The sequence below is a fragment of the Maniola hyperantus genome, chromosome 15 (genome assembly GCF_902806685.2).
Source record: "Maniola hyperantus chromosome 15, iAphHyp1.2, whole genome shotgun sequence".
NCBI classification, from domain to species: Eukaryota; Metazoa; Arthropoda; class Insecta; order Lepidoptera; family Nymphalidae; genus Maniola; species Maniola hyperantus.
The window spans coordinates 11,763,675-11,783,553 of NC_048550.1; the positions used below are offsets into that span (position 1 = coordinate 11,763,675).

General features: G+C 39.8%; 3 protein-coding genes across 6 annotated transcripts in view; all 3 read left to right on the forward strand.

Annotated features, from left to right (window-relative positions):
- LOC117988924 (4-hydroxyphenylpyruvate dioxygenase-like) overlaps positions 1-19,879 on the forward strand; it is a 326,462-nt gene that overhangs the window by 234,445 nt on the left and 72,138 nt on the right. The window lies entirely within an intron of this gene.
- Positions 2,461-6,845, forward strand: CSN7 (COP9 signalosome subunit 7). Its single transcript, XM_069503311.1, has 4 exons — positions 2,461-2,849; positions 3,801-4,053; positions 4,933-5,153; positions 6,640-6,845. The coding sequence occupies exons 1-4, from the start codon at positions 2,655-2,657 to the stop codon at positions 6,787-6,789; spliced, it is 819 nt and encodes a 272-aa protein (XP_069359412.1). The 5' UTR covers positions 2,461-2,654; the 3' UTR covers positions 6,790-6,845.
- Ypel (Yippee-like) overlaps positions 8,829-19,879 on the forward strand; it is a 129,710-nt gene continuing 118,659 nt past the window's right edge. For 2 of the 4 annotated variants that reach the window (XM_069503671.1, XM_069503672.1), the window contains exon 1: positions 8,832-9,256. The gene's annotated coding sequence lies outside the window, so the exon portion shown is untranslated. Of the gene's footprint in view, positions 9,257-19,879 lie in introns of all 4 variants that reach the window. The other 2 variants (XM_034976550.2, XM_034976551.2) reach the window with 2 other exon arrangements.

Sequence of the window (19,879 nt, forward strand, 5' to 3'; positions counted from 1 at the left end):
CTATAGCACTTCTACAGCCGAAGGGTGATCAAGCCTTTGGTTTGCAGAGTCCTAATTTGTCAAAGCCGAATAAAGTCTTAAGGGGACTCAGTTCGGTGCTTTCTCCATACAAACGTAGGAGGGAAAATACAACAATATTCGATATTGTACGCACAAAACTAAGAATTATATTGATTTATCTCGTCGTTATCTAGGTTCAATGATATCTAAAACATTGAAAAAAATATTGATTTAAAAGTTACGAGCCTCAAAAGATTCCTATTTTAACACTAAATTTATGACAACTTTGGGCGTAAATAAATAAGATTAGGGATATGAAAATTGTAAAACAATTTATCATTAGACGTAGTTTATTTATTCATTAGTTGAAATAACTTTACTTTGCAAACATAAATTCAGTAGTTTTTTCTCAAAAATACTTTTCCTAAACCTTTTTCGCGCGTTTGATTTCAGTGATAATCATCGTGCCTCTCAACTTTCTCATACAATGTCAAGTGAAAAGCAAACACGTTACCCACGTGCGCTGCCAATTTCGGTCGAGCGTCCTGCGTCACCTTAAATCGTCAAAACAAGCACGAAACTAGACGAAAAACGTCTGTAAGGAAAAAATTCACCTTATTTCATATTCATTTCCTTGTATTTGCAAATTGCATCTCGAGCAAAACCATTGTCTCGTATAACAATACAAAATGTTCGGGTACGCGTGTGTCGTTGACCACGCGATGACACCGTTATAATTCTCTGAATTATTAATATTTACGAAAGAAGTAAGTACCTACTTATTCATTTATTAATTATTATCTATTATTAGTTTAAACTATCCTACACACTATATAAAATCTTACAAATAAAGCACGAATGGAACTTATTAGTAGATAGTGGAGCAAGTATTATTTATTATTATAAAACCAATATTCACCTAACCTACGTACAAAATTAAATTATCTACCCAAAAAAAAAATTCAATTGTTACACATTTTACCTATTTGCCCATTACGAGAGATAAATTGCACTTACTTTAACTGTTAGCGACGCATTTCAATAGTCAATTTCGTGACCGCCGTGTAGTCGCCGTCGTCATCAGGACTGGTTTTGGTCATCAGGTCCGGAGGTCTGGAGTCTGCGCCTCTTCTTTACTGCATCTTAGTGGGCCGGGAAAACCCTGGACTCCTCGAACTGGGCCGGGAATACCCTGGACACCTCCTAGTTGTGGCCGGGATAACCCTGGACGCACGATGATGCTGGGCCGATCAATGAATCTTGAGATTGTCTTCTGTTCATAAGCGATTCATTTTTGAACTTATTTCTTGATGTTAGTGTTTCTTGATTTTTAATACAGGACGTGGAATTATTTTCTTCTTTTTGTTCTAATTGAGTCTTGAATCTTGATATTCTTTAGAAAATTGTGTAGTCTTCTTCTTGATCGGTGCCCAGCCGGTGCACGCACTTAGATTAGGCATGCACCGACTGGCAAGGGTCGCCATGAGATATGTTGTGGCCGTATGGTAATAATTAAATGCGGCAACGGTGGAAGATGTTTATTGAGAGCCGGCTTATGTTCTACTCTCGCTTATGGACTCACAATACTAATAAAGAAATCTTACATACTATTGTCTTAATCGTATTGCTTAACTACCTAACCTACATAATTTTGCATCACCTCTCTTTCAATCCGATGTGCAGGCAACCTAATTCGATATATTGAGGAGTTGCATTTTTATGTTACAGCTAATATGAACATGCTACGTTTAAACTGACAATGCGTACATATTACACTTTCACTGAAAGCTGAGAAGGAGCGGTTATTGGCTACCGGCTTAGTAACTAAGAACTTGGTAAACCAAAGCCGACCTTATCTCTATTACGCTAAGGCTTAACTGTACAAGTACTTGTCCATTACACTTTGATCTATCATTCTAAATACAGTTAGCCTTAGAGTAATAGAGATAAGGTCCTCTTTGGTTTATCAATCTTCATGAAATGTTTTTGGTTAACTGGACTGTGGCAAACTATTCGTGCAGGCGTCCACTATAGTTTGACCTATGTCAATGATCAAATTAAACTTTACTGCTATGAACTTAAGGTTGTGATTACTTCACGATATTCATGAAAGTAAAATTGGTTTTATTTTAGTGAATATGCGCGCGCTAGCTATACAGACGGTATTGATACGGCAGCTAGTTACTACTACGTAAACCGCTGCGCGTTGCGCATATTACATTAGTTGAAACACAACTCTGATACCGATATTCGGCAACGGTTAACAATATCGGTATTGAAACTAAGTAACTGTTGATTAACCGTTGCCGTAAATAGCCAATAACGCCCATCTTTAATCCCTAGGCTCATTGCTGTTTACAATTTTACACTCTGTAATAAATTGTAAACAGACCCTATATTTTATCTGTGATCTGTCATTTGTTGGTCAAACAAAGTACTCTGTGGTCAACAGGTATACATATTAATCTATGGTGGTCAATTTAGAATTTATTTTATTGTGTAAAGTGAATTAGGTGAATTTTTGCAAAAGAAAAAGATTGTATGACTGTATGTAAATTATTGAATTATTTAGGTACTACGGGTTGCTTACAAAAGAAAACTGTATTGAAAAAATAAATTGTGTTCCATAGTGTTACTAATCGAACTTATTTACCATGAATGCTATATCAATGGATAGGGATGAACCGTCATCACTAACATCAGTTGCAACAAATCATCCCTTAGAACAATTTATATTGCTAGCGAAAGGAGCCAAAGGTTCAGCATGTGCAGAACTCATCAAGCAAGTCCTAGAAGCCCCAGGGGTACATGTATTCGGAGAACTGCTTGAAATGCCAAATATAAAAGAGGTTAGATATTTATCAATATTTTTGCTAGTATGTACTGCCGGTTACAAAGGATTGTGATTTAATATTACTAGTATTTCTATATTTATCTACTGAGAATCTGACCAACTGACAATCCTACAACTATTCTAATAACTAACTTTAAACTGCTGGGTGTAGAAAGTTGAGATTTATATTACTTATTTATTAAGTCTTATACTGCCTCGATAGCATGCAATTCGTCTGTTTGCCACTTTTTGGCAAAGGCCTCCTCCAATTGCCTCCATATGTTTCTGTCGCCAGCAGTTCTAGACCATGTGGCGCCTGCTATTTCTCGGATATCATCAACCCATCTTTGTACTGGTCTACCCCTTTTTCTTTTTAAATGTCCTGTGTACCAGTGCATTACTGTTTGGCTCCATTTATCTTGTCCTCTAATTGTGTGCCTAGCCCACTTCCAGCTTCGTTCCGCTTTGTTCCCAGTTCAGTTGGCGAAAAATCTCTTCCAGAACAGCTAGTAATTCCTTTATTATAAACTAGATGATGCCCGCGACTTCGTTCGCGTGGATTTAGATTTTGAAAATCCCGTGGGAACTCTTTGTTGTTCCTGGTAAAAAGCCTAGTAGCCTATGTCCTTCCCCGGGATGCAAGCTATCTCTGTACCAAATTTCGTCAAAATCGGTTGAACGGTTGGGCCGTGAAAGGCTAGCAGACAGACAGACAGACACACTTTCGCATTTATAATATTAGTATGGATGTATAAAACTAGACTCATGTGATTAGTTGATTTAATAATTATATCTCAAAGTTGAATTATAATTCTGGTGATTAGGCCAGATGTAGCATGAAATATATTAAAACATAATATTAACAGGTTTTTAGTATGCACTGTGATTTTGTGTGAATCATTCTTTATTGCATTCTTCCCAATTATTATGAGACAAATCTTTTAAAGTGGATTTATTACATTTTCAGTTAGAAACTGGGCAGTATGCAACACACTTCAAAACACTCAACTTATTCGCATATGGCACATACAAAGACTATCTGGAAAACAAATCAGAATACCTAGAACTGACACCAGTGCAGTGCAAGAAGCTCCAACACTTGACCATAGCAACGCTGGCAACACAGGAGAAATGTATTCCATATAGTGTGCTACTAAAAGAATTAGATATAAAGAACGTTAGAGATCTGGAGGATCTGATTATTGAAGCTATTTATGCAGGTATAGTTTATACAGTTTGTATAGTTTATTTAGGAAGTCTAGGGCAAACTTAGCAAGTTGGGGCTTCATCTCTGGACATGATACTGAGTGCATCTGCCGACATCCAAGACAGATCATTGCGCACATGGGGTGCCTTGCGTGACCGAAAACCTGCACGAATGAGGAGCTACATAAGGCTACTGACTGAGCTATCGCGGTTGCGGTTTTTTGGGCTGCCCGTATTTGAAGTGACTGTCGACTTGAGAAGAAGAAGAAGTTTACACAAATATGAAATGATCTGTAGGAGAACCAGAGTAACCGACATAGCTCAGTGGCTTATGAAGCTGAAGTGGCAATGAGTTTGAAAAACTGATAGACGTTGGGGTGCCAAGATGCTGGAATGGCGACCTCGCGCTGGAAAGCGCAGCATTGTAAGACCCCCCTACTAGGTGGGCAGACAACATCAAACAAATCGCAGGGAGCCACTGGAATCAGGCAGCGCAAAGACCGTGGCGCGTGGAAGTCCCTAAAAGAGACCTATGTCCAGCAGTGGACGTCTATTGGTTGGTGATGTTGATAACAAATATGTAAGTAAAAATTGCACTAAAGCTACCAGTTGCTTACAAGATAAAGTTGTAGGCTTTTTAAGAATCTTGTAGGAACTCTATGATTTCCCAGAATTTTAGGCCATAGTCCACCACGCTGACCCAGCAGGATGGATAGTATTATAATCGTCGCATTATAAACTGAATCGTCGAGTTACCTGTCTGCTTCGCTCGCACTTACCTATGACCTGTAAGTGCGAGCGAAACAGACAGATAACTCGGCGACTCAGTTTAAAATGCGTCGACTATAATATGAATTGGTTATCATCATTTTTTTATCATAATTTGTTTCCAGACATAATCCATGGTAAGCTAGACCAAGAATGCAAGCGTGTAGAAGTAGACGTAGCCATCGGCCGGGATGCTAGACTGGAAGATGCTGCGACCATAGCAGATGTGTTGGCAGACTGGTGCAACGCGTGTGAGGCTGTGCTCAACTCAGTGGACAGACACATCCAGCGCGCCAACCACAGGAAACAATGCGCAATCAGACACCAGCAGGCTATCGATCAGGAGGTGAGTTAATAATAAAAACAACAGCAAAGAGGGTTCCGTATTACAGTCGTATTTTTTTTCGACATTTTGCATAATTCAAAAACTATGATGCATAAAAATAAAAAATAAATCTGTTTTAGAATGCACAGGTCCTTTCAACCCTTTCATATGATACCCCACTTGATATAGTTATCCTACTTCGAAAATTGAAAATACTAATTATTAGTTCATGACAACAATTTAATTTTTTTTGTGTGCTGCCACCCTAATTCACAGTTTTCAGATTTTTCCCCTTATGTCTGCTATAAGACCTACCTACCTGCTAAATTTCACGAATCTATGTCAACGGGAAGTACCCCATAGGTTTCTTAACAGACCGACAGACAGAAAACAAGGTGATCCTATAAGGGTTCCATATTCCTTTCGAGGTACGGAACCCTAAAAATCCTTTCTTAGCAGATATGTACGCAGTACGTTATAATATCTAACTGCATGCCAAACTTCAGCCCAATCCGTCCAGCAGTTTGTGCTGTGCGTTGATAGATCACTCAGTTACTCACTGTAATACAGTTTACTAGTACTGTTAACTAGTACAGGGGCTGCCCATTCATTCACGTGAATTAAGTACTGATTCCTTTTAAATCTTGTGCCCTGACTAGAGGTGACATGACCTAGCTAAATGTAATGTAAAGAATATTAAAGTTAGTCAGACAGCTTTTAATATTCTTCATTTTTTATATTCTTTATTGTACACCAAAAAGAAAAGACACAAAAAAGTAAGATATAACAGAAGAACATACAATTAGCGGCCTTATCGCTGTGAAGCGATCAATGTCAAAGTCAAAGTCAAATGATTTATTCAAAATAGGTAATAAAGATCTCTACCAGGCAACTAGGTTGAAGAGGATTTAAAGGCTATTGGAACTGGGTTTAAGGTGTACGTAAGTTGTTAGGGAACATAAAGATATTAATTATATAAGTAACTAGCGACCCGCCCCAGCTTCGCATGGGTGCAACGTAGATACTAATATGGTGTAATACATTGTTTTCGTGTAACTTTGACCATTTAGGCAGCGCACGCCTCGGAAACTCTCAAATGAGAGGATTTTTTCCGTCCTAATTTACATTATTTCAATTTCCCTAGGGATCTCTAATTTTTTGAGAATTAAACTACACCTATAAACCTTCCTCTTGAATCACTCTATCTATTTGTGAAAACCGCATTAAAATCCGTTGCGTAGTTTTAAAGATCTACGCGTTCATACATACATAGACGCGGGAAGCGACTTTATTTTATACTATGTAGAGATATGTATATTAATAGGCAAAGAAATGCCTAAATTATGACATATAGATAAAAATATACACAGGTACATATATAATACATAATATAAATACATACATATATATATAATATAATGATAGATGAGTAATAATTTGCGTTTCCTGTTCTATTGATATCACTCACGATAGTTAAATCGCTAAAAACTTTATTTAATTGCCACAGATATTGTACATAAAGAAGACTCAAAAGACTCAAGGCGAGAACGAGGAGTCTGCCTCAGGCGGCGGCAGCGAGTCCCACTCAGCGCCCAAGAAGAACTCTAGCAAAGGCAAGGCGCCGCGCGCCGGCAAGTTCTGGCAGAAAACCACCTAATTGTGCTCCTTGTGATAATTCTATAATAATAAATACTTAGGTACTACCTTCTTGAATATTTATTCTTTTTTATTTTTTACTAGCTAATGCCCGCGACTTCGTACGTGTGGATTTATGTTTTTAAAAATCCCGTGGGAACTCTTTGACTTCCTAGGATAAAAAGTAGCCTATGTCACTTTTCAGGTCTTTAACTATACCTGTGCAAAAAATCACGTCGATCCGTTGCTCCGTTGCGACGTGATTGAAGGACAAACCAACAAACAAACACTTTCGCATTTATAATAAGGTTACTGATCCAAATACAAGTGAGCCCTTGACTGGAATGTCACCTGGTGGTAAGTGATGATGCAGTCTAAGATTGGAGGCGATCACAGTGGTTCGGAGACGGTCAAAGATACAGGGTATTCAAGAACCTGCATAGCCCCAAAGAATAAGAAGGAAGTGATGATGAAGTCTAATAGTAGCTCTAAGGTAGCGGGCTAAACCGTCATGGCAGTTTATATTAAACTCATACCCCTTTGGTTTCTACATGGCATCGTACCGGAACGCTAAATCGCTTGGCGTAGGCTATAGCGTTAGCGTGTTAATACTTATTACTCCACCAACAACATCTGTATACTATGCACTAGCTGATGGACATTTTGACCAAAAATAATGTTTAGTTAGTGGCCAGTAACCTTCACGCAAGTGCCAACAACAACTGTGCAAAATTGCAACGGTACGATCGGATTTTTATTCAGAGATCTAAACAAGTAAGATGTATTTATTCTTTTGATGCCTTATAAGAAGCGAGCGCTTTGGTTCTGGCGGTCCTGGGTTTGATTCTCGGATAGACTTAGAGAGTTCCTTGTTCTGTTGGCTTATTTTATGATTTTGGGTCTGTGGAGGGCTGGAGGGGTCTGCCGTTTCACGTTTGTGACATTCTGACAAATTAAATATAAAAATTACTATAAACATGAATTTTGTACTAATTTAGTAATTTCTATTCGTAAGTAAATGTACTAAGGTATTAATAATTATTTAGTAAGTAGGAATGAGACCTGCATGCCTGAGAGTTCTCTATAATGTTCTCAGAGGTGTATGAAGCCTGCCAATCCACACTTAGCCAGCGCGGTGGACTATGACCAAACCAAACCCGTCTCATACTGAGCTCCCGCCGCGTGCCCATTTTCATTAATAGATTCCCGATTACTATATTACACTAAGCCTGTAGGATAATTAGAATTTAGATAGATGGTATGTGTACTAATATATTCTTTATTTATATTTTATACATGTAACTTTATATTTTATTCTACATTTATATATTTTTATACATGTAAGTATATTAATTAATAATAATAACTATGTGGTTGACGTAGTGGGTAGCACGTATATTAATACTATGTTATATTATTACTGTTTTTTATCCAAGCACTGCGTGCTACTGTTTGTTGATCCGAATAAATAAAAATAAAAAATAAAAAATCGTCCCGACTGAAGCACCGTTTGCTAGGAACTAGGTTTTTTTTTAAAAACCCCAGTTGGCCCCCCTGTCGTTTTCTTTCACCCCTAGGGACCATGCCCGGGGTGAAAACTGGATATAACTGAAAGTTTTTATTCATTTTGTCTCCTCTCCTTACGAGAAGGGTTTAGGCCATAGTCCACCACGCTGGCCAAGTCGGATTAACATACTTTACACACCTTTGAAAACATAGAGAATTCTCAGGTAAGTATGCAGGTTTCCTCCCTGTTTTCCTTCACGAGCAAGTGCAAATTTGCAAAATTAGACGTACCCAGAATCGAACTCTGGAACCCCGAAGTCTTAACTACAAGGCCATCAACGCTTTTTCGAATGGTATAGTATAGGCACTCTGTATTGGCCTATTTACATTACCTTACAATACCTACCATATCCTACTAAAAACTTAGAATCGAATGGAAGTTTTCGTTAAACTCGATCTAGTAACATTGTACAATCTGACAGAGGCGTGAGTGAAACAAAACAGAATGTCTAGGCTAGAAACAGAGATAGAAAACACCACGAAGCAAGGTCGACAGCTTGCCGATACCGCTCGGCCGAGTTTTGGCAGCCGAGCTGAAACGAAAGGTGTCTGTTTTTGACGCAGCAGCGCAAACAAAGTGCGCAGGCAGTGCAACGATTATCACGTTCGCAGGCCACCCAGAAGTGATGTAAATAATATAATAAAACCTCGTAACATTGTAAACAAAGACTATTTAGTACTTACAAATGCCTATTTACCAGACTACTAACGTGTCGTGAAAGTTAATCAGCCAAAATTACATGCAGTGCAATCTACGACACAAGTGACGAATCGACTCGATATGAAAAACAACGTAAAAAAACAATAATGTAAAATGTATCCGTGATTTGTAGACTGTAACTAAACTGTTGTTTTGTAAAGAGACTATAGTTTTTCGGAGTAAAGTAATCAATAGGAGCCCCGTGTATTGGATGAACAGAAAGGCAAGTATGCCCTTTGTTTTGGTCGAGCACCCCTACAATTCACGATCATCGTTCATGATTTTTTACCACTATTATTAAAAAATATGTTACGAAACGTAACACTTACCTATTAAAATATAGTAAGTAGGTAAGTAAATTAGGTATTTGCGTCATACTTTTATAAGAAAGGTATACCTAGGTAACTCTAGGTAAGATAAATGTAGAAAAACAACGACCAATCTTAGCTATTTTGTACTGCATTGTTGAATCGATAGTACCTAATAGAGATTGTATAATGCTTGTACATAAACTACACAGTAGGTAGGTACTATGTACGTCGTAATTATGTAGGATTTTCTTTGTTGTTGAGTCGGTCAGCTGTTCTGTGCACACAACTCGGAGTGGGGAGCATGGAGCAATTACTAAACTCAGAACAGGTCTAACCAGTATGCCTACAGTCTGGTCTGGCAGTCGCCGATTGCACTACACACTACACGCCTTATGTACGAGTATTTATTTACCTACAGCTTCTATATACAATATTAAGAATGATTACGAAGTGCATATCTATAGAGCTACCTATATGTATAGTTGTTGCGAACGTGAAATAGGTAGGTGCGTTTTAGCATGCTGTGAGCCGTGTTAGCCGTAAATTAAGACGTTCGCCTCGCCTCCTATTCGGGAGGTCGGGGGTTCGATCCCGGGCACGCACCTCTTAAATTTTCGGAGTTACGTGCGTTTTAAGCAATTAAATATCGTGAGGAAACCTGCATGCCTGAGAGTTCTCCATAATGTTCTAAAGGGTGTGTGAAGGCTTCCAATCCGCACTTGGCCAGCGGCAGCGGCCAGCCAGTAATTAAAAAAACTGCCATACTTCTTCTAGGTTAGCTCGCATCCATCTTAGATTGCATTATCACTTACCACCAGGTGAGATTGCAGTCAAGGGCTAACTTGTATCTGAATAAAAAAACTTAGGAATGTAGTTTATTAAACTACTTGTCTGTTTAATCTGCCGTTGCCTCTTATGTGAATCCTGTTTGCTTACACTCGTGTTCCACGTAATCCTTCACGACTGCGCACCATACGTTTATGTATAGAAGCCAACGTGTGCATCTACGGATTCCCCTAAGCCTCTTCTAACGTGGGAATCCGCAAGATATGTGCCACTGTCACAGTTACGACATATTTATGACCGTAATAGAAAACCAAGAGAGGGTATTTTCCACCACATATTGCAGAAATGTTGGGCAGAGATAATTTATTTTCCAATTCGCAAGGCAACGTCGAGGTCTCCTCGTGATAAACACATCGCCCGCTCACTACAGAGAACAGGTATCCTCTTGGCTATTAGAGTGAGAATGGTTTTGACCATAGTCTACCACGCTGGCCAAGTGCAGATCGGCAGACTTCACACACCTTTGAGAACATTATGGAGAACTCTCAGGCATGCAGGTTTCCTCACGTTTCTAATTTGAACTGCTAGGATATGGGACGACTTTCAAATCAATAGTAGGTAAATAGGAGTTTAAACGCTAAAAAGTAAATAGGCACCTTTTAGTTGTTAACACTTTATACCTTAGTTTTAGGCCGTTTTCCCTAGAAATGAATTCTTTGTATTCAGTGGGCTAAAAACGTCCGGATCACGGAGTACAAAATATAAGTTGTGTACTCCGTGGTCCGGATTAGGGAAAAGTGTTTCAATCAGAAGTGTAATTGCACGATTTTGTTTGCCGGTTCCTCCGCAATCCGGCGGTTTCTAACAAAACCCTGTGTAGGTACGTGTGAATTAACAAGTTCACGGTATTGTGGTTTCGTTTGGATGCTCAACGGGTCCGCTCTTTGAGCATGGACGGACGGTGCGTCTCTGGTTACATCCACTTGTATTATACTTAATCTAATCTTTGTGTTATTAGTATAGAGAGGGAAATGTACCTACTGTATAAATACTGTGAAGTTCAAGTTCGTATTCAGTGATCTAAATCACGAAGTTTGGGCTTAATTTTAGCACACTTTTAGCCCGTTTTGCTTGGAAATGAGTTCAGATTTGTATTCAGTGGGCTAAAAACATCCGCGTCAAAGAAGAAAAGCACCATAATCAGAAGTGTAATTGCACAGTTTTGTTCGCCAGCTCTCAACGTAAATCCTGCGGTTTCTAACAAAACCCTGTGTACGTGTGAATTAACTAGTCCACGGTATTGTGGTTTCGTTTGGATGCTCAACGGGTAGCGCTCTTTGAGCACGGAACGGTGCGGCTCAGGTTACATCCACTTATATTATTCTAATCTTTGTATTTACTATAGAAATCGAGGTGCAACGAACTTTACTTTGTATGTATGATATATGAGACAGTCCGTATAAAGTTTTACTTCAGATAGAATAGAATGCACGCAAACTAGAATTTGATTCTTTGTCACGCTATCTAATCTAAATCTAAATATATAAAAGGAAAAGGTGACTGACTGACTGACTGACTGATCTATCAACGCACAGCTCAAACTACTGGACGGATCGGGGTGAAATTTGGCATGCAGATAGCTATTATGACGTAGGCATCCGCTAAGAAATGATTTTTGAAAATTCACCACATAAGGGGTGAAATAGGGGTTTGAAATTTGTGTAGTCCACGCGGACGAAGCAGCGAGCATAAGCTAGTTGGGATATAGAACAGGTAGGTACAGTACGCGGCAGAAAATAATGTACGTCGACCTTTAGAATGAGATTTCAAGTGTGTAGAGCGTTGTCTCTGTCACTCATACCTATGTGACGTTTTGTCGGTCTCTACGGCAAAGACAATGCTCTACAAAACCGCTATCTCTTTCTAAAGGTGTACCTACATTATTTTCTGCCGTACTGTAGGTAATTTTTACCTCGAAAATCAAAGAGTTCCCTAAAGATTTCTAAAAACCTAATAACGACGCGGGGGGAATGAAGTACGCGACAGGTCGAGATGCCAATCGGGGTATGAGGCGGGGAGATGCCCCACACACCCGCACGTCACCCGCGCAATTCCGTACCGGGTTAGTGCGGGGGCTGTCCCCAGGAGTTCTGTGCTGTCCCCACCCCGATTGCCATCTCGACCTGTCGGGTATAAGTGCCTACATCGAAAGATTTAATTTCGTTTTCTTTATCGTTTCTACATCTATACGAAAAAGGAAAAACCATTTCTTCCTGAATATCATAGGCTCAGTGCATTTACATAAAACGTTCGTTTGTTATAAGTGCCGCAAATTGCTAATGCGCGTTGCCGCCATTTTAGTGACGTCAGCACTAGACTGAAGTTTCGAGCTGATGGTATATTTTTATATAGGCTGACGTCAAAATGACGTCATTTAGATGTTAATGAGACATGGTTCCAGCGCAATAGCAATTTGCGGGACTCATATTATCATCGTATCAGAATGGCCACCCAGTTGTCAGTTTCAGACGCTTTGTCAGTTACAGAAGGGTCTACCCTTGTTGAATATTTACACGAAAAAATGTTTTCCAGATATCTTTTTATTCGAAAAGTGTATTGTTACCTTATTTACAAAGCTCTTGTAAAGCTCACTAAAAGCTGCATATTCAATGCGAGACAATACTTGTCTTTTCTTCTTGTCATCATAATAAGTACTTAGGTATATCATATCGATACTTTTTCATCATCATCATGATCAACCATTTTGTTTTGGCCATAGACTACCACGCTGGCCATGTGCGGATTGGTAGACTTCACACACCTTTGAGAACATTATTGAGAACTCTCAGACATGCAGGTCTCCTCACGATGTTTTCCTTCACCGTTAAAGCAAGTGATATTTAATTAATTAAAACGCACATAACTCCGAAAAGTTAGAGGTCGAACCCCCGACCTCCGATTAGAAGGCGGACGTCCTAATAGCTATGTACAAAATAGTAAGTATAATACAAACAGTGATCCCGGCAACGAGGTGTATTTATTTTCTGACTACCTACGTAAACATTAGGAACGGCTGGTTGGTTTCACGCTTATGAAAGTGGGGCATCTAATCTGCGAGCTTCCTCTTGCAACACTACTCCCACTTCCCAGGGACTTGATACTGTCTTTAGATTTAGTAGTATACGAATTATCCATATTTTCTACTAGATGATGCTCGGAACTTCGTCCGCGTGGATTTAGGGTTCTTAAAATCCCGTGAGAACTCTTTGATTTTTCGGGATAAAAGTAACATAATAGATAGATAGATAGATAGAAATACTTTATTGCACACAAAAAATATTACATAACATGACAAAGAAACTAAAACTAAAAAAATAATTGTATGCAAAGGCGGCCTTATTGCTCACAGCAATCTCTACCAGGCAACCTTTGGTGAAATAATATGTCCTTTCCCGGAATGTAAGCTAACTCTGTACCAAGTTTGATCAAAATCGGTTACACCGTTGGGCCGTGAAAAGCTAGCAGACAGACAGACACACTTTCGCAATTATAATATTACTAGATGAGGGCCACGACTTCGTCCGCGTGGGTTTAGTTTTTAAAAAATCCCGTGGGAACTCTTTGATTTTCCGGGATTAAAAGTAGTCTAAAATTTTAAACTAAATAAAGTTCAAACTCTTTTGATCTCTTGCATTAAATTATTATTAGTAGGTAGGTATATTCCAACAAACGGTAAGCAAAGGCTCCGTCTTTATAGAACAACTAGCTGCCCAGTCGATTCTTTTCAGGATTTTTTTGAAAAAATTCTCTCCTTAGGAACCATCCCCGTACTTCAAGGAATATTATGAAAAAAGAATTATTGAAATCGGTGGTTCAGATGTTCTTGAGATTTGCGATCAGTAACACATTCAGCGATTCATTTTTATATATATAGATGTACGATTAAGTCTGGACGCAAGTAGGTATTACTTTGTGTTTCAAATAAAGTTGCACAACGGTCTTACGTAATGGCCGCCGCGCCGATGCAAGCGTTCACCTGCTGTTTTTATATAGCACCCATTGTTCTTTAAAATGTTTTGTCGCATATACCTCCTGGAGGTCGCGACTCGCGGCTTGTGGGAAAACATTAATGAATATGGACCATTATTGTGCCACTGTGCAAAGTTATGAATAATACAGAGTCCTACACAATGATGCGCCGACTGCTTACATAGGACCTATCAGTACCCATATTATAAATGCGAAAGTGTGTTTGTTTGTTGGTTTGTTGGTTTGTCCTTCAATCACGTCGCAAGAGTGCAACGGATTGACGTGATTTTTTGCATAGGTATATATAATCACCTGGAGAGTGACAAAGGCTACTTTTCATCCCGGTAAATCAAAGAGTTCCCACGAGATTTTAAAAAACCAAATTCCACGCGGATGAAGTCGCCGGCATCAGCTAGTAGGATTAATAAATCACCATATTTTCGCAAAAAAGATTTCAGTTGCGAACTCTTTCGCCGCTCTCACTCATCGTTTGACATTTCCGCAAATATCTTGGCTGGTTTCTTACTACTTCGGTATTTGCTACGTGCGTCATCCGAGTGATTGGACACACGATGCAAACAATTTTTATTGACATTTTGCTTGCAGTTCCACATGCGCAAAAGTTAGGTTGAAACAAGCGGACTTGTCTTAGGCCAGAGATAGATTTCAGTAGATTTTCCCTGGCTTTAGATTGCCTGTAGCTATAGGCACATCCCTGGTGAAAAAACAGCCTTAGAGTGGGAAGCAAGCTTGCGGGAGAGCTGTTTTATTTCTATACTCACGAACCGCTTTGTTTGTGCGGGAACCGCAGCCGCCGCGGTTGCGACCATCTCTCGCAAACTTAGCGGGCGAAGATCGCAAGACCGGCGGCGGTTATTTACGGCTGCAAATAATTACTTTACTTCGCCCGCAGACCGATCGCAGATCTTCCGGGCGTCGCCCGCAAAACTCGCGGGTGATGGTGGCCCGCGCGATTCTACGTGCCCGCCCGCCGGTGCAGCGTAACCCACAAACAACCGCGCACTCCGCGGGAATAAATCGCGTCGTGAAAATTGCTATCTATCCATGTATTTCGTGTTCGTACGAGTATTGCGGTCCCGCAATCGCGGCGAGCGCGGGTGAAAACCGCTCCATGAGTTCCCACTTTTAATGTCATACTGCTGGACATTAAGCCTGCTTGCAGTATGGACTACTTTTGAAACTACTCACTAACAAGATATCAGTATGGAACTTACCACACTACTGTACGTTGGCGGGCTACACGTATTCTAGATTTTTTTAGGATCCTGGTGATATGTTCTTTCACCGCAACCAGTGCTATTAATTATAAATACTATCTGTCCCGGCTTACTCACGTGTGTAGTCGACGTTAGCCCGACTAGTTTCGAACCCATACGGGGTCCTTTTTCAAGGGACAGATAGTATTTATAATGGAAATCACTCACGGTAGTTTAAACGCTAAAACAGTGCTATTAATGTTAATATTAATTTTAGCGCAAAGCAAAAGCGCATAGGCGACACGCTTATAAGGAAATCGAGCCCACAATTTTTTGAATCAACACCATCATCTCGCCCTATAGCGGGCTCACTTCTAAGAACGAGTCTCTTGTCATACCTAATGAGAACGCTGGCCAAGTGCGGATTGGTAGACTTCACACCCCTTTGAGAACGTTATGGAGAACTCTCAGGCTTGCAGGTTTCCTCACGATGTTTTCCTTCACCATTTAAAAAAAGTGATGCGTGCCTGGGATCGAAACCCGGACCTTGCTAATAGCTATCATCGTTTGAAATATTATGTACACTTTAGTCTATAACTGTAAGCCCTCGTCGCTCCTTACCTACAGGTACAAACTTTAAATGGCTTGCATAACTTCTCGGGAATTACAAGTTTGTGTTGTTTCTTCAAACTCCACTGGCTATTTATGCCGTCTTCGTGGCTTGGAGCAGAACTCCGCTCGAGCGTCATTTCCGGCAACTGGGTCAAGGCATATCAAAAGTACCTGAGGCTTACTTTTAACTGCCGTTACCGAGTCCTTTATAGCTAAACGATACCTATTACCTGAGAAGCTAAACGACTTTTCTTGATTCATTATGTAATTGTATACCCCCTTTTATAGAGCTTCTATCTTTGCCCATTGTTTTATAGACCATTTCTTCTTCAGGCTCTGCCATTTCATTCATTATCGGGCCTTGTACCTTTGCGCTAGGATGTTCTATCCTAGATTGACTTTTTTTTAAAGAATACTAGCTGCCCGGGCGAACTTCGTACCGCCTAACATTCGATTCTTTTTCAGGATTTTTTTTTTAATTTTTCTCTTCGTAACAACCATCCCCGTACTTCTAGGAATATTATGAAAAAAGAATTAGCGAAATCGGTTCAGCTGTTCACGAGATTTGCGATCAGCAACACATTCAGCGATTCATTTTTATACGCTTGACTTATAGACTTATAATTTATTATTACTTTGTAACTAAAATTTTGGTACATTAAAAATAAAATAAAATTAATAAATAAATAAATAGAGATAAGCCATTTTAAATGACTAATATTCCCCTTTCCTCTCCAACTAAGCGTCAAGCTTGTGCTAGGAGTAGGTAAGACAATAGTGCAACGGGCGGGGTTTGAACCGTCGACCTTTCGGTTTTCACTTTTCAGTCCACACTGAAGTTGAAGGTTCAGGTCTCAACACTGTCTACTTATCTGAATCTTGTTCAACATTGTTTCCAAAAAAGACAACTGCATCAATCATTGCTACAGTCTCAATAGTTGTGATTGGCTGAATTTATGATATTATTCCTGCAACTATATATTTCAGCCAATAGTGAGAGAGTGTCGGTCGATCAGTGGTGACTGCGATCGTCATTCGTCACACAGCTGCAGCAGTCAAACTATCTTTGCCGCCTAAGCAATCCTCTCTAGCATCTCGCCTGTAGCTTTAATTTAATTTTTTGTATCTTATCTACTCACACATAAATTATGCAGGTCTTCAAAGTGTATCATTTAAACTAATGCAGTTACATTTCTATTTTCTTATTTTCTTATTAATTACAAAGTTAAACCCCTACGGAACGTCAAACTAATAGAAGTCACGTATTCGTTAAATTAAGTTATCAAATTATGCAACATGCGGTTACGTCCTGGTAAATGGAGTGCAACTTAAATAATTGATAGAGGCAAGACGTTTGGAGCAACAACCTCATAACCAAAGGTTAACGGATGGACATGACTCACGTTTAGCAAACTTCACCTGCCCGATTAATTATTCTATTCTCAGAACGCGGTGTAGTTTTGCTGAGAAATTAAAATTCACCGGAAAATTCTGGCAATATTGTTTCAGTTTAAAAAGCGGTAATAGCCTAGTCACGTGAGTAGATATACTTGTGTGGCCTAGTGGCAGAGTGAACTAGAGTGAGGAAACTGTCGGTTTTGATCCTGAATCGACACCTGTCAAATGTTAGGCTAGAGGCACAGTTTACGACAGTTAGGGAACTTGTAACAAAACGTCGAGGCTTCGACGTCACTGGCAGGCGAAGAATGTTCCTGCATTTGACGCTAGGTAGTTCTATGAATCGCCTATTTTTCTTTGACTTCACTCCCTCACTCTCGTGAACTGTGCATTGTGCGGAGATTTGTATACGACTGATTATTATTATTATTTCACGTTCAGACTGAATCTTGCTCAATGTAGTTTCGTCAAAAATCTATTGGATAAGGTTCAAATCTGAAAGTAAGTAACTTTTTCTACTTAAATATATAAAATTATTCCAGATGACTACACAAAAGTGCAGAGTGGAATGAAATCTTCCAAAGTTGACAATCTCTAGGGAGTAATCATGGAACACTGTCGCTCGCTACCCTCCTTTAATTATGTAATTTTCCACGTAATTTCCTGGGAAGATTTCAAGTCTCGTAAGGGTTGTCTCGTAAACGTGGACACTGACAGTTGGCCTCGTCCACAAACTAAAAGTCGCTCAGCGTGCTATGGAGCGAGCTATGTTGGGTATCACTCTCAGGGATAAAATCCGGAACGAGGAAATTCGCAGAAGAACAAAAGCGACCGACATAGCTCAAAGGATTAGCGCGCTGAAGTGGCAATGGGCAGGCCATGTCTGTCGCAGAACCGATGGCCGATGGGGCAGACGTGTTCTGGAGTGGAGACCGCGTACCGGTAAGCGCAGTGTAGGACGACCCCCCGCCCGCTGGACCGATGACCTGAAGAAGGTGGTGGGGAGCGGTTGGATGAGGAAGGTGGAGGACCGTGTTTGGTGGCGCGCTCTTGGAAAGGCCTATGTCCAGCAGTGGACGCAAACAGGCTGATGGATGGATGGATGGATGGAAGGGTTGTCTCGAGATTTAATACAAGTACTTATGACTGTTTTTAGAATTTAATCCAAACTTAATATTATAAATACAAAAGTGTGTCTATCTGTCTGTCTGGTAAGTTTTCACGGACCAACAGTTCAAGCGATTTTGATGAAAATTGGTGCAGTGTTAGCTTACGTCCCGGGGAAGGACATAGGCTACTTTTTAACCGACTTCAAAAAAAAGGAGGAGGTTCTCAATTCGTCGGAATCTTTTTTAAATTGAAGAATTCCCACGGGATTTTTAAAAAACCTAAATCCATGCGAATGAAGTCGCGGGAATCGTCTAGTATGATATAAGCGTAAAATTTTCACGGTTGGATTAACTAGTTGCAAAAACCAAACTCACTAAGGCAATTTTGGATTTCCTTAGCCTTAGTGCAATTGGAGACTTGTTACTAGAAAGTACTAAGTACTACTAAAGTAAGGCGGGACTATACCATCCTTACTGTGTGACTGTAAAGTGTAATTAGACAGCGTGGAGTAGATGGATTTAACTGTGATTGGATGATCGGGATGCGAGACCTACAAACTACTACATTCTTTTTCATGACAATGCATTGTATATTATGTGAACTGTGAGGATTCTCGCCATAGGGAGGAGGTACCCGCCATTATTATTATTATTATTATTTAATTATTTATTATTTAATTAGAACGGCCATAAAGCCAATTACACTAATTAAACTACGAGTACAAACTAACATAAACATACATACAAAAATTGTTAAAATTATAAATTTTCACAAAAGTGCAAAATCTGACCCATGAGGTCAGCCCATTTGTCAGCAAATATGTCACAGCGAGGGGACTCCTTCAGCAGCGCGTTGAGCGCAGCCAAAGTGCGCGGTATGGGTGACCTGGAGCGCGCTACCGTGCGACTAAACGGACTTACGAAAAATTTGGAGCGGTGGCGGAGATAGCTGTAATTAGAGGGTGCATAAACGCAGCAGAGCTTGTTGTGTAGTTCAGAGCAGTCGATCACACCCCTAAGAATCTTGTAAATTGTACCAATTTGGTCGCAGTCTCTTCGAGTTTTGAGCGAGTGGAAACCCAAGTGCCCTTGGAGAAATTTTGTGGGATACATAAATGGGTACTACCCGTGCAATTTTTTATATAAATACCTTAGAAAGGCTTTTTGAACCTTTTCAAGTAGCAAGGTGTAAGTGCTTTCATATGGATTCCAAATACAAGCGCTGGTTTCTAGCTTGGCACGAACCAAAGCGTCAAATAGCAGTTTTATCGTGTAACAATTTTGAAAATCTCGAGTATTACGCAAAACAAACCCCAACCGCTGGAATGATTCGGAGGCGAGTGTAGAAATATGGTCATGGAATGTCAGTTTATGGTCAAATATT